The sequence below is a fragment of the Podarcis melisellensis genome (genome assembly GCF_964234715.1).
Source record: "Podarcis melisellensis genome assembly, chromosome: 14".
Classification (NCBI taxonomy): domain Eukaryota; kingdom Metazoa; phylum Chordata; class Lepidosauria; order Squamata; family Lacertidae; genus Podarcis; species Podarcis melisellensis.
The window spans coordinates 8,822,659-8,835,298 of NC_138546.1; the positions used below are offsets into that span (position 1 = coordinate 8,822,659).

The 12,640-nt window shown below is 46.3% G+C and overlaps 1 protein-coding gene across 1 annotated transcript in view; it reads right to left on the reverse strand.

The window, feature by feature from the left end:
* The window catches only part of TXNDC11 (thioredoxin domain containing 11), a 40,904-nt gene that overhangs the window by 21,746 nt on the left and 6,518 nt on the right, over positions 1–12,640 (reverse strand). Inside the window, exons 4-5 of the mRNA XM_081889110.1 lie at positions 10,358–10,487; positions 6,659–6,752 (exon numbers count right to left, since the gene is read on the reverse strand). Of these exons, the coding sequence (XP_081745236.1) occupies positions 6,659–6,752; positions 10,358–10,487 (224 nt within the window). The remainder of the gene's footprint in view (positions 1–6,658; positions 6,753–10,357; positions 10,488–12,640) is intronic.

Below are 12,640 nucleotides of genomic sequence, written 5' to 3' on the forward strand. Positions count from 1 at the left end.
GGGGAGATGAGGACTACAGGAAGCAAACTAAACTGTGCATGCAGACAACTGGGAAACCCCCAGGAATCCCGTCTTGTTTGAAATTCAGAAGCCCTGCTGCAGCCAGCCCTGCTTCTGTATATGCTTACGACGGTTGCTTAACCTGCCAAGAGCAAGAGGCTTTAACCTGCTACAAGCACACATTACAAAGCTGGCAGGCTCACATTTCACTCTCCCTAACCAGTGTGGGACTCTATAATTAATGAAGCAATCAGAGAGTGTTTTGGCAACAAAGGAGGAATCGAAGAAGCAGTTATTTGCTTTCCAGAAGATTACCTGGGGGGGAGGGGTGCGGAAGGAAGGATGCACACTCACACACACACAAGCGTGCTGGTGACATCACTTTGGGGAAAGTCTATACCTGAGGAATCTGAGCAGAGGAAGCTGCCCATGGATCTGCTTTGCTACCAAGGAACAAGTGTGGCCAACTGACCTGGGGTGTTTCCCCCAAAGCAGAGCATATTGACAGTGAAGCAGTAATCCATCTCTCAAGGGCAACCAGGTGTCTCTCGAATGGCATTCTGCTGCCCCTTGTGGCCATCCACTGAGAGAAGGCCCCACAGGTTGTCTGGTCTGCCCAGGTTCCAACCTGCCACCAAGCCAGCCTGGCAGTCTTGTGGGCTGCCTCTGGCTTGGCTGGCTGTAAATGTTTCGAAATCCAGCCTGGGTCTTTGCGCCTGAGCAAAGGCTCCTTTTGATGCTTTCAAAGTCAGAAGAGCCTTGCTGGATCAGAGCAAGGGTCCGTCTTGATGCTACAGATACTAGCCACTACCATCCCTGGAGACGTGCTATTTCCAGCCGAAGGAAAGGCATGGAGAAAGTTATCCATTCATTGGATTCCAAATATTCACTACTCCAACCTGCAGAGTTGAAGACCCCCTAAACAATGTAAGAATCTAAGAAGAGTCCATCTAGTCTAGCATCCTGTTCTTACAGTGGTCTACCAGATTCCTGTGGTAAGCCTGAATGAAGACCAGAGCACAGGAGCCCTCTCCCCACCTGTGATTCCCAGCAACTGATATTCAGAGGCATTACTGCCTCAGATAGTGGAACACAGTCACCATGGCTATTATCTGGAGAATCGGATTACCCAGGAAGCAAATGTTCCACTAACTCTGTTGCATGTTGAGTCAGGATGCAGCCCTAGGAAATGCAGAGTTATTCGAGGCCAGTTCCTTAGATTAAAGGAATTCAGTTCCTCACTTGTCCAAAATATGTAATTTAGAGTTTATTTTAAGTGCACCGCAACCCTATATTAATGACTCTTCTCTCTTTCAAGGCAATTTGGCACAGCTGCTTTGGAGAGCTGCAGGCATGGGCTCTGTCTCTTAGCACACAGGTCAAGGCAGGAGTCAAACCCAAGGCTACGGACACCAGGGACGAGTTGGTGGGATATGGCTTTTGGCACAATATCTGATACATCCTTCTTTCACACTCTCCTTTTCAAGAGCAAATGTCTTGACCCTGTATCTGCAGAGATAAAAGTAACCCAACCTGATTCAAAAACACCCACCCCACTCACACACGAAAACAAACAAATTCCTTCCAGTAGCACCTTAAAGATCAACTAAGTTAGTTCTTGGTATGAGCTTTCGTGTGCATGCACACATGTGTGTACCTGAAGAAGTGTGCATGCACACGAAAGCTCATACCAAGAACTAACTTAGTTGGTCTTTAAGGTGCTACTGGAAGGAATTTTTTTGTTTTGACGAAAACAAAGTTCAACACAGCCAATCACAAAAAAAGCAACTGCACCCTAGGCCAACCACAATTTCTCTCACCACCAAAGGAACACAAGCAAATAGCAAAGAGAACCTGCACAACCGACGCTGACACAAAACCCCACACATACATTAAGCAAAATAGAAATATCACCTCCCAACCCCACCCCCACCCACCATGGCCCCTTCCACCTCTTCTCCCCATTTTTCTTCCTAATGTAACCCTATGGAAAATGTAACTTGAAAAAAGAGATATTGCATATACCTTTGTAAACCAAGAAAACTTTAATAAAATATTTTTAAAAAATATGGATGGTAAAGGTACCCCTGCCCGTACGGGCCAGTCGTGACTGACTCTAGGGTTGTGCGCTCATCTCACTCAAGAGGCCGGGAGTCGGCGCCGTCCAAAGACACTTCCGGGTCACGTGGCCAGCGTGACGAAGCTGCACTGGTGAGCCAGCACCAGTGCCGCACACGGAAACGCTGTTTACCTTCCCACTATAAAGTAGTACCTATTTATCTACTTGCACTTAAGGGTGCTTTCGAACTGCTAGGTGGGCAGGAGCTGGGACCGAACGACGGGAGCTCACCCCGCCGCGGGGATTCGATCCACCGACCATACAATCAGCAAGTCCTAGGCACTGAGGTTTTACCCACAGCGCCACCCGCGTCCCCTAAAATATGGACGGACCCCCACTTAAAACTCAAAGATGGGCAGCGCCTTTGCATCCTCTCAAATACATTGAAGCCACTTCTCCCCTTTTCTTTGCAAGTCATCAAGGGTTAAATAATCAAGTGTACATTTTTTTAAAAAACTGGCACATAATCTCTATGCAGCACTGACTTAAGAGAGTGGACCCTCCTCTCCCAACTCTTTGCCACAAAAATAAATAAGGAGAATACGTAAGGGGGGAGGGAAGGGAAATGTATAGTATCCAGGCTGATTTCACCCTCCTTGGGACAGAAATAATAGGAGTAATAAGACTGCATAAAGGAGTTCATTGGGGTTTAGTTTGTTGGCCAAAGAAATGGCAAAAGAAACCAAGCCGAACTTGGTCCAAGATAAACAGCAAACGCAGATAAAGCAACTTGTTGACAGGATACAAAACGACGGAAATGGCATGTTGCAAGCGCGACCTCTGCTCTGCACTTAGAACATACATTTCAGCACTGAGTAGGAGGGCAGAGTGCCAGGACAAAGGTTTGGATGCCCCAGATTGTCATTTAAAAAGCAAGTGGCCCTTTCAGAATCTGCATGAGGTTGGGAAAGCGCTTCCTTTCGTAAGACTATCACTGCACTATCACTGCAGAACTTTAGGTTTTAAGAGCACCAAGATGGTGGGATCTTTAATGCTTTGTGGTGCCTGGACATGGAGGGCATGCCCTGCCCACAACTGGTCTTCATCAGGAAAGAGGGCGAGGCATAAAAGCAACGCGCAAACTGCTTTCTTTGCATATGCAAGATGAGTGGACTTTCGCAGTCGATGCGAATGCACAGAGCGATCAATGAATTCAGGAGGGCTTGCTTCCAAGTGAAGAGCGTTTAGGACCAGACTACCAGTAATGCAGTCATACTGATGTATGGCTGTCTCCTGAAAACGTCCCCAAAGTGGTATAGACTGGGGTGGGCTGGGTCTCCATCTGGGCAGGCATTGAATTCCACAGGACCGGCTTTCTAGTACGTATGCTTAGAAATCCTGCAGCTACATCGTTCAAAGCCAAAAGACATGGCTGCAAGGAGCAGAATTTTGAGGAATGGTGTAAACCGAAAGGCCATTTCACACATTACAGGGCAGCGGACCTGGGTTTTCCACAACGCACAACTCAGCAGATAACTTTAGCCCAATCCCTGTTCCTCGGTGGATCATTTTGATGCACACAGCAGCAAACAGGTAACATGCATGAGTAAAATAGCCGAAAGCCACCAGATCCCATGGTTTTCATAAACTTTCCTGCCCCACAATTCTTTGACTTATAAGGCAGTTACAGTATTTTTCCATCTATAAGACCCCCCCCCCCCATGTATAAGACATCCCCTATTTTTTTTAACCCAAAATTAAGTTGTTTAGCTTCCAATCGCTCACCCGCCCGTCACTGCCGATCACACACCTTGCCGCAGTTGCCAATTGTCTGCCCACTCGCTGCCCGCCCACCCACACCACAGCTGACTGCCCACATGCCTCGCCACAGCCGCCAACCACCCACCCAATTGCCGCAGCCACAGCCAATCACCAGAAGGCCTTGCCGCAGCCACCAATCACCCACCCAATCACTGCAGCCGATCTCCTGTTCACTGCTGCCACCAATCTCCTGTCCCCACTCTGCATTCACTATCCATGTATAAGAGAACCCCCAATTTTTGCCTAATTTTTTTTTAGCAAAAAACATTGTCTTATACACTGAAAAATACGGTGTTTGTAAGTGGAGAGTTGAGAATAAAAGGCCAAAAGCTGGGTGGAATTAGTAGTAATATGGTCAGCTGGCAAATCTACTCCAGGCAGCGCGATCAATACGTACTTTATTAGTGAGATAGTTCTTCCATTACTAGAGTGTTTCATCTAATGCAGAAGGCTTGGCAAACGACGGTCAATACCGATTTTAGTTCTCCCCCATCCTTGTAGTTTCACCACAATGTACACTTTTACCCTGCACCAAAAAAATTCTGCCAAGGTCTGACTGAGCTAATTGGGAGTATATAAAGAACGCTGTGCCCCCAAAATAAGCCACCAGCTGATTTATTATTATTATTTTTCTGCAGTCCTGCCCTCTTCTCAGGAGGATGCAAGGTGGCTGTTTCTGTCGTCATGGAAACAACAAAAAGACGTCTCCTTTGGAACAGCAGTTCAACTCCTCCACATCAGTTGCTAAACTCTCCCCGTAGCAGAAAGAGAAGCCTTGAGATGAAGATTTGCAGCTTCTGTCCGTGTGTCCAGTGCTATAAACCTCAAACACTCTATCCTGTACAGTGGTGCCCCGCAAGACGAACGCCTCGCAAGACGGAAAACCCGCTAGACGAAAGGGTTTTCCGTTTTGGAGGCGCTTCGCAAAACGAATTTCCCTATGGGCTTGCTTCGCAAGACGAAAATGTCTTGCGAGTTCCTGCAGGTTCCCCCCCCCTTTTTCTAAGCAGCTAAGCCGCTTATCAGCTGATCTGCTAAGCTGATAAGCCGCTAAAAGCCACTAAAAGCCACTAAACCGCTAAGCTGTCAATGGGCATGCTTCGCAAGACGAAAAAACCGCTATACGAAGAGCCTCACGGAACAGATTAATTTCGTCTTGCGAGGCACCACTGTATTTTCACCGTAAGAACCGCCCCGAGATCTTTTGATGCAGGGCGGTATATAAATTCAATAAATAAAATAAAAATAAATAAATCTAGAGCAGGAGAGGGCTGTAGCGCTCAGGCCATGCTTGTGGGCTTCCCAGAGGCATCGGGTTAACAACCGTGGGAAACAGGATGCTTGACTAGATAAGTCCGTGATCTGATCCCGCAGGAATCTACTGATGTTCTTATATTCACAGCAGGGTGCATTGTTGCGTGGCTCGTTTTTGAGAAACTGCTGACGCGCACGGAGAGTGTATTAATCCAACATGTAGCACAGACAACAATGAACAAACCCAGCCCAAATCTTCCCTCTCTCCTCTCACTCCAGTGCCATGTTTTGCTTTTACAGCGCATTTTAGAAGAGGCAGCTCCACCAGGAAGGTTACTGCTTCATGCGGTAAAGTTGCTGGTGTCATTACAGGTCATGCATCATCCAAGCAGCAGTATCCCCTGGCCTTAAAACGTCCCCACTACCCAGACTGAAATGAACAGGAGCCGTGCAACAACTGCACCATTTCAAAGGGGCTTTCGCAAGAGAACGTCCCTCAGGGGACTCTGCCCCATGTTAATTAGCGGGAGGGGGCGCCATTTAGATTTTCCACCTCAGGTGCCTAAATGACTGAGGAGATTTCACCCCTCCCATATCCAAGAATCTCCTGATGATCTCTGCTGACTCTCCAGAGAGGAGGCGTGTTCTGCTATCTACTTATTCTACTCCAGCACCAAGTCAGTCAGTCAGTGTGTTGGAGAGAGACTGAGTGTTAGAGATCGTGTGTACAGATAAGGTTGCTGCTAAGAGCAGCTGCAGACACTCAGTGCAGTTTAGCATTCATTTATGCTTAGAACTCATTAAGCTCTGTATATAGTTGTATAGTAGTTGTAGATAGAATAAAAAAGATATTCTACAGAGCTGCTCTCCGAGTCATTTATATACTCTGCTAGACTCTGCTGTGTGACGACTGTCTTCTTGTGGAAGTGAAGCCGGTGCTCACAACTCTAAGCTGTGAGTCCACAGCACTTTGACCTATTCCTGTGCAGAAGGTGGTCTCTGGAAGTGCTACCCAGCTCGCCTAGCCCAGTCGGGGCTGAAGTGCATGAGTCCAGTTGGTGGTACTGGCTCAAGGGCGATGCTGACAATGACGAGGGCAACCATTCTTTTTAACTTCCATGTTTTGCAACCGAAGCTTGCTGGCTTTCGACAGAGAACAAAATGTGACAGGAAATTTTGTCAGCGTTTCTGGCTGAGAGCCCCCACCGAGATGTCTTGTGATATATTTAGTCCATTGTGTGCAAGAAGCCAAAATATATTTTCAACATGCTCCTGCTCAGGAAGTTTTATCGTGGCCAGGACTGTGCAGCCTGTCAAAGTCGGCCTGATAACATTGGGTATGGGATTAATAAATGTGATGACGGTGATTGTTTTGAAAACAGCGCTAAATATAAAGTCAAATGCATTCTGCAGACAATGGAAAGAAAACCAACGGCATCCCATCATTCCCACCCACAAATTAGGCATGGTGAAATTCAATCAAATGTAACATTAAACAGTGGTTTATATGGGTAATGAATTTACCTTTATTTAATGAATGCAGAGCTGAAGTGAAGAATGTCAGATAACCAGGTGGTTGGGGCGAAGCGTTGAACTCAAAATATCCCAAAACTCCTGGCTGCAAAAACGAAACAAAAACACAAGAGAACACATGAGAGGTGCTGCACTTATTTACCATTACAGGGAAAAACAACACAATGGGCTTTGGTTTAATTATGTAAATATTTAATCCTTGGGCATTGCTCCTCCATTGTCAATGCAGTCCTGTAGTTTGGAAGGATTGTTAATATTTCCCATTGAGTACATATTCCTAGATGGAGACACAGAGGGTTGTTCTGACCAGAGTAGCTGCAAACTCCAAGTCCATTCAAAACGTTGTGGTGGGGAGATCCTGGCTGGTTTCTGACCAACACAAACAATGGCACACACAGACAGAACTTCATCCCAGCTGGATCCCACCCCCACCTCTAAGATAATACCTAAATTCCACCTGATTTCACTCAATGGTATCACACCTTTGAGCTTTCACTGGGTTTAGCTCCCAGTACGTTTCCGAGCACAATTCAAAGTGTTGGTGCTGACCTTTAAAGCCCTAAACGGCCTTGGCCCAGGATACCTGAAGAAGTGTCTCCACCCCCATCGTTCAACCCAGACACTGAGGTCCAGCTCCAAGGGCCTTCTGGAGATTCAATCACTGCGAGAAGTGAGGTTACAGGGAACCAAGAAGAGGGCCTTCTTGGTAGTGGCACCCACCCTGTGGAACGCCCTCCTATCAGATGCCAAGGAAATAAGCAACTAGCTGACTTTTAGAAGACATCTGAAGGCAGCCCTGTTTATGGAAATTTTTAATGTTTGATGTTTTATTGTGTTTTTAATATTATGTTTGGAGCTGCCCAGAGTGGCTGGGGAAACTCAACCAGATGGGCGGGGTACGAATAATAAATTATTATTATTATTGCACCACTTCCAAGGAGAAAGGCGATAGGTCAGAAGGAAAGCATGAACACTGCATACCACAGCTTCCAGTTTCAAGTCCTGGAATTTCCAGGTAGAACTGGTCAATGGACCTAACTGAGATGATGGACAGTCACTGCCAGTCACTGTAGACTACACTGAGCTCGACTGATCAGTAGTGTGACTTGGTATATGATACTTTCCCATGTTCATAAATCACATTTCCTGAATAGATTTGTAACTCCACCTTCCAAGCAAAACACTTCGCAGGGTGGCTTACAAACTGAAGCTGTGTCCAGCTGCCTTAAACCAGAGTTTAATCTGTGGGTGAGATGCATGCCACAACATGCAACTTGACTGCTCCTGTTTTGTTCCTCTCTTCCTCCAGCAGGGAAACAACTATGGATCAGCTGGCTTAGAGTGGCTGAACTGGCACTTGTTGTCTGTTTCTCTCCAGACAGCCACAATCTGGAGCCAAGGTTTTTTTTCTTGGCTTCCCAGCTGTGGTGTGTTTGCTGGTTTGGACACAATGCTCGGCCAGCCACTCTGTGGCTTGACTCCCTACTGGAAGAGAGGAGGCGGAAAGTAGGAGGTTCTTGGAAGAAGACCTGCTCACTACATGTGGCTTATGGCTTAGCATTGTATTTGAACGCAGCCTAAGAATGGTATTTCAAAAAGAATGCAGACGTTCTATCTGCAAAAGGATAAAGAACAGTGCCACCATGTATGTTGAGATTCAAAGCACTCAGAACAAGCAAGGAAAGAAACTTCATCCCAGAAAGTGAAGCCACAAATGTTTCTAAGAACAGAGCAGTTCTGCGGCTCATGAAAACACACGCTCAGCACCAAAAGCCTGTAGTCCCCCTTCCTACTGCAAGCCAAGCAGGCTGATTGCATATGCACAGTGTTGAGAAGAATTTGCTCCAAAGGCAAACAAATAATATTATCTCATGCTCCAGGACAAAGTACAGGTACTCAAAGCAACACAAATCCTGCTCAGGTGATAAGAAACCACCAGGTGACACAACCACAACCGACAGGAGATTCCATGCTGAAGCCACTTTCCAAAAAGGTGGCACCAGATTTTGTGCATGAGAGTTTTGTCTGTTTAAACATGTCTAGGATGTTGACATATTTTTAACCCGAGTTAGAGACTAGGATCAGAGGGATAAAATGGGAATGAAAAGACAACAGGAATGAGGTTTACTAGTTTCTAATTATTTGCTGCTGGGAAAGGCTTTAATACTCGCTGTGATCCAAGATCAACACAGAGGCCTTCAAATATTTCCTGCTGGTTCCCCCTTGTGGCTCTAAACTTTATGTCCAACAACATCATCATGGGCAAACTTAAAAACAGGGACTTGGATTTCAAAGTGACGTGGAACTCTGTGCAGATATCCTGGGCCATCTGTTTAAGTGCATCAATCTTAAATCAGCTCATTTTTGAAAACTGACATTAAAAAAGGTCTATGGACTAGTAGCTTGCATGCAACTTCAGCTGGTATGGCCAAATGATGCAGCACAGAGTTCTGTGCTTTTCAGACGCTGGAAAGGCTTTGGGGGAAGAGGCAAGGCTGGAATCAAGGACAGGGATAGAGATAAGTAAAGACTGCTGCACCTACAGATGCCCTGTGAAGCAGAGTGAAGGTTTGCTCTAACAAGGGACTCCTTGAGCTTCCTGTAGTTCCCTGTTCTTCCTCTGATGCAGCAGCCCCATCTCTAGTCCTGCTTCCCATTCTGTCCTCTGGGACACTGTGGATCTATCCCTCCCTATGCTTATAGAAAGGCCTGAGCCTGCACGGCTGTTCAAACCCTGATCCCTGAAAAGGCAGCGTGCAGGAAGCCAAGAGCCAAGGAGCTGACCCATCAGGCCTCCGTTCTAATGGGCCAAAAATGCTTTTAGACAAGGCTGTGCTCCCAAAGGGAAAGGCATCCCTGGGGATATCAGAAAGGAAAGCAGAACCTTTTGACACACTCACCCCCACACCTGACAAGATGAAGAAGCATCAGCATCAGAGCTGTAGCTATGAATTGACCAGGTAGTAAGATCAGGGGTGTCCATGGGCTTCCAGGTGTTGTCAAACATAGCCCCGATCAGCAATGACAGCAGCTGTAGTCCAACAACATCTGGAGGACCAAAGGTCCCCCACTCCGCTTAGATTAATTGACTTGAGGGCAGATTTGACGCCCCCCCCCCAATGCATCCTGGTTAACTGGGTAACTATATTTTAAACCTATTTTGAAATTGTCTATGAAAGCTGAAGGTATGAGGCACCATATCATTCCCCCTTTGCTCTCACTTTGGAGAAGGGAAGGCTTATTTTAAGATGGGAAGATGCTGCAAAAGAGGCATACATGTAGCCACCTAACATCAAGGAAAATAATGTTTTCCCCCTTCAAAATGATTGTCCCCCCCCCCAATTTAATCAGTTGATGAAATTCATTTGATATCTTTGGAATGAAAGGATCTAAAGTTATGGGTCCTCTCTGACAACATGCTAGCACACGCAGACACACACACATACTGCAGATGAGACTTCTCAACACTGCTGCAGTCACTGCCAATCATCTTCAGAATTTTACCCAGGGATCAAGTCAAACAGGAAGCACTTGAACCACCATGTCAAAAATACGGTGGCAGAGAATACTGGCTTCCAGTAACCTCAGAAAGTAACCAGAAGCAAGATCATCCTTGCTTCCAGGAGTCATCAGTGGCTAGATCCTTCCAGGAGTCATCAGTGGCTAGATCAAAGAGCAGAGGCAAGTTACCTCATAATTGGAGAGAAACTGCTGAAGTTTTGATCGGGATGAGATGTAAAGCAGGGGAGTCATCACTCGGCGGACAAATTTTTCAATGTAAACAGCATTCATCGGGCCTTTGTATTCGATGGGCCCAAAGCTGGCATCGAAAAGAAAAAAAACCAAATACTGTTAAAAGTTTGAAAAGTTAAAATTGCAATTCCTAAGCTAATAGAGAAAGACCTAGGGCTGGTCAAGGCTAAGAGTGAGCATTTAAGACAAGCTTTTGCCAAACAGGTGCCTTCCAGATGTCCAGATGTTTTGGCCTACTGTTTGCCCCAGCCAGCACAGCTGGAGCTGATGGGAGTTGTAGTCCAAGGGCACGAGGCTGGCAAAGGTCGATTTAAGAGCTGAAAGGTCTGAGGTAGAAGTTTTAACAATAAATGTGAAATGCGGCAATAACTGCCTGAAATGTGGGTGGTCAACACTGTGGCATGGACAGAAGTTCTCTCTGCCTTGCCTGAACAGGAGTACAGGGGCCTCTAGATCTGGCTGAATCCAGAGTTAGGCCTACATTCCTGCCTACCTCTCAAAAGTGGCACCGCTACTCCCCACACCCTGATTCTAGAAGGTGGAGAGGTAAGGCGGAAGGAGCTGAACATGAACCATAATGCACAATAGTATCATATTAGGTCTTTGATTATGGCAAAAGAGACGGCCGTTACCAGCCAAGAATATGTACACGCTGGGCAAAACCGGATAAGGCAACTCAAAAGACTCTTTAAACTGGAACAAAACACATTCCGCTCACCCTGTGGCTTTGTCATCCTAATCTCAAATGGCGGTTTTATTCAACGTTTGTGCAAAGTGACTCAGCACATGCAGACATAAAGATAAATGCAAGGAATTCTAACCCGCTGCTCTGGGGCATTCTGCTACAGTTTTTGACTGACAATGCATATGGAGCAAATAGTTAGAGTGAGGCACCCCCAGCTCTACTGTCTATTGTGGAACTTTAGAGACAGAGCAGGGGAGAAACTGCAAATTGTAAGCAGCATGGAGAAAACAGCCATCACCAGCCTTCTGACTGTCTCATCAGATCCAGAAGCCTTCACTGTCCTTGTGCCAGCTTCCACTATAGCTAATCAGGCAACCATTTGAACCTAAATGCAATACAAGTTGCCTCACCGAGCAGCAAGTTCACCAGGTCTGGAAACCTGGCCAATGGCCCATCTAGTCCCACATCCTGTTCTCACAGTGGCCAGCCAGTTGCCCTTGGGAAGCCTCAAAGCAGGAACTCCGCACATGTGTTCCACAGCAACTGGTTTTCAGAGGCAGTCTCCCTCCAGCCGTGGAGGTAGAACGCAGCCAATCTGGCTGGTAGACATCGATAGCCTTAGCCTCCATGACAACGCAGGCAATGACAATTACAAAATGTTTTGAAAGACCGTGGATCTCTGAGCATGCAATTGCTCTCTCGATAACCTCTCAAAGCTTCCATTTTGCAAAGAGAACCGTTCAGCTGCAGTTCTAGCTGACTGCTCTTCTAAGCTAAGCTAACCAAACTGGATGCTTGGAGGCAATAAATGCCAAAGAGCAGAGGGATAGGGAACTGATGGTGATAAGGAACTCGGATCTGTGCAGAGATCCTATTTCCTGCTGCTCTCCCCTTCCAATAGTCTGTCTTCTGATCAACAGAAACAATCTCCATATCATTTCCCAAGTTTCCCACTGTACTCATAAGGCCTAATGGCACACTGTCGTTTTAAATTAGTGCTTAGATATTGGAAAGGCTTCAGATTATGAATTAGAAACCGCAATTCCATCACCATGGATGCCTGATTATATGCCTCACAGCAGAACATCACATTCTATTTAGCAAGAAACTGAATTACCAAAGGAAAGGATTGTACAACCTTAACTTAGAACACGTATACAGAAGGGAACTTTCCTAACTTGATGGCAAAACGACACACCCCAGCTCCGTACCTCCAGCAAACCTGACAAACAAGAACATCCTTTAACTCATGAAGCAAAACAAGATTCCTTGAATCTCAGTAGCTGATTTTCATGAGGCATTAGGAAGGAGCAGACAGGATTTGGTCAGGGGTGCTAACCACGCTTTGCAGGAGACAGAGATCTGCTCTGAGCAGAACCTGCTGCCCGGCCCCAGTGATTCCTACGAGCAATGTAAGTTTGAAAACTGGTTCTCAGAGGAACTTAACCAACAAGGCACACTGTTTGGGTGGGTGGATAGCCTTGTTCAGCCAATAAAGGCTTGCCACAGTTAACAAGTTCTGACTCTCAAAGAGC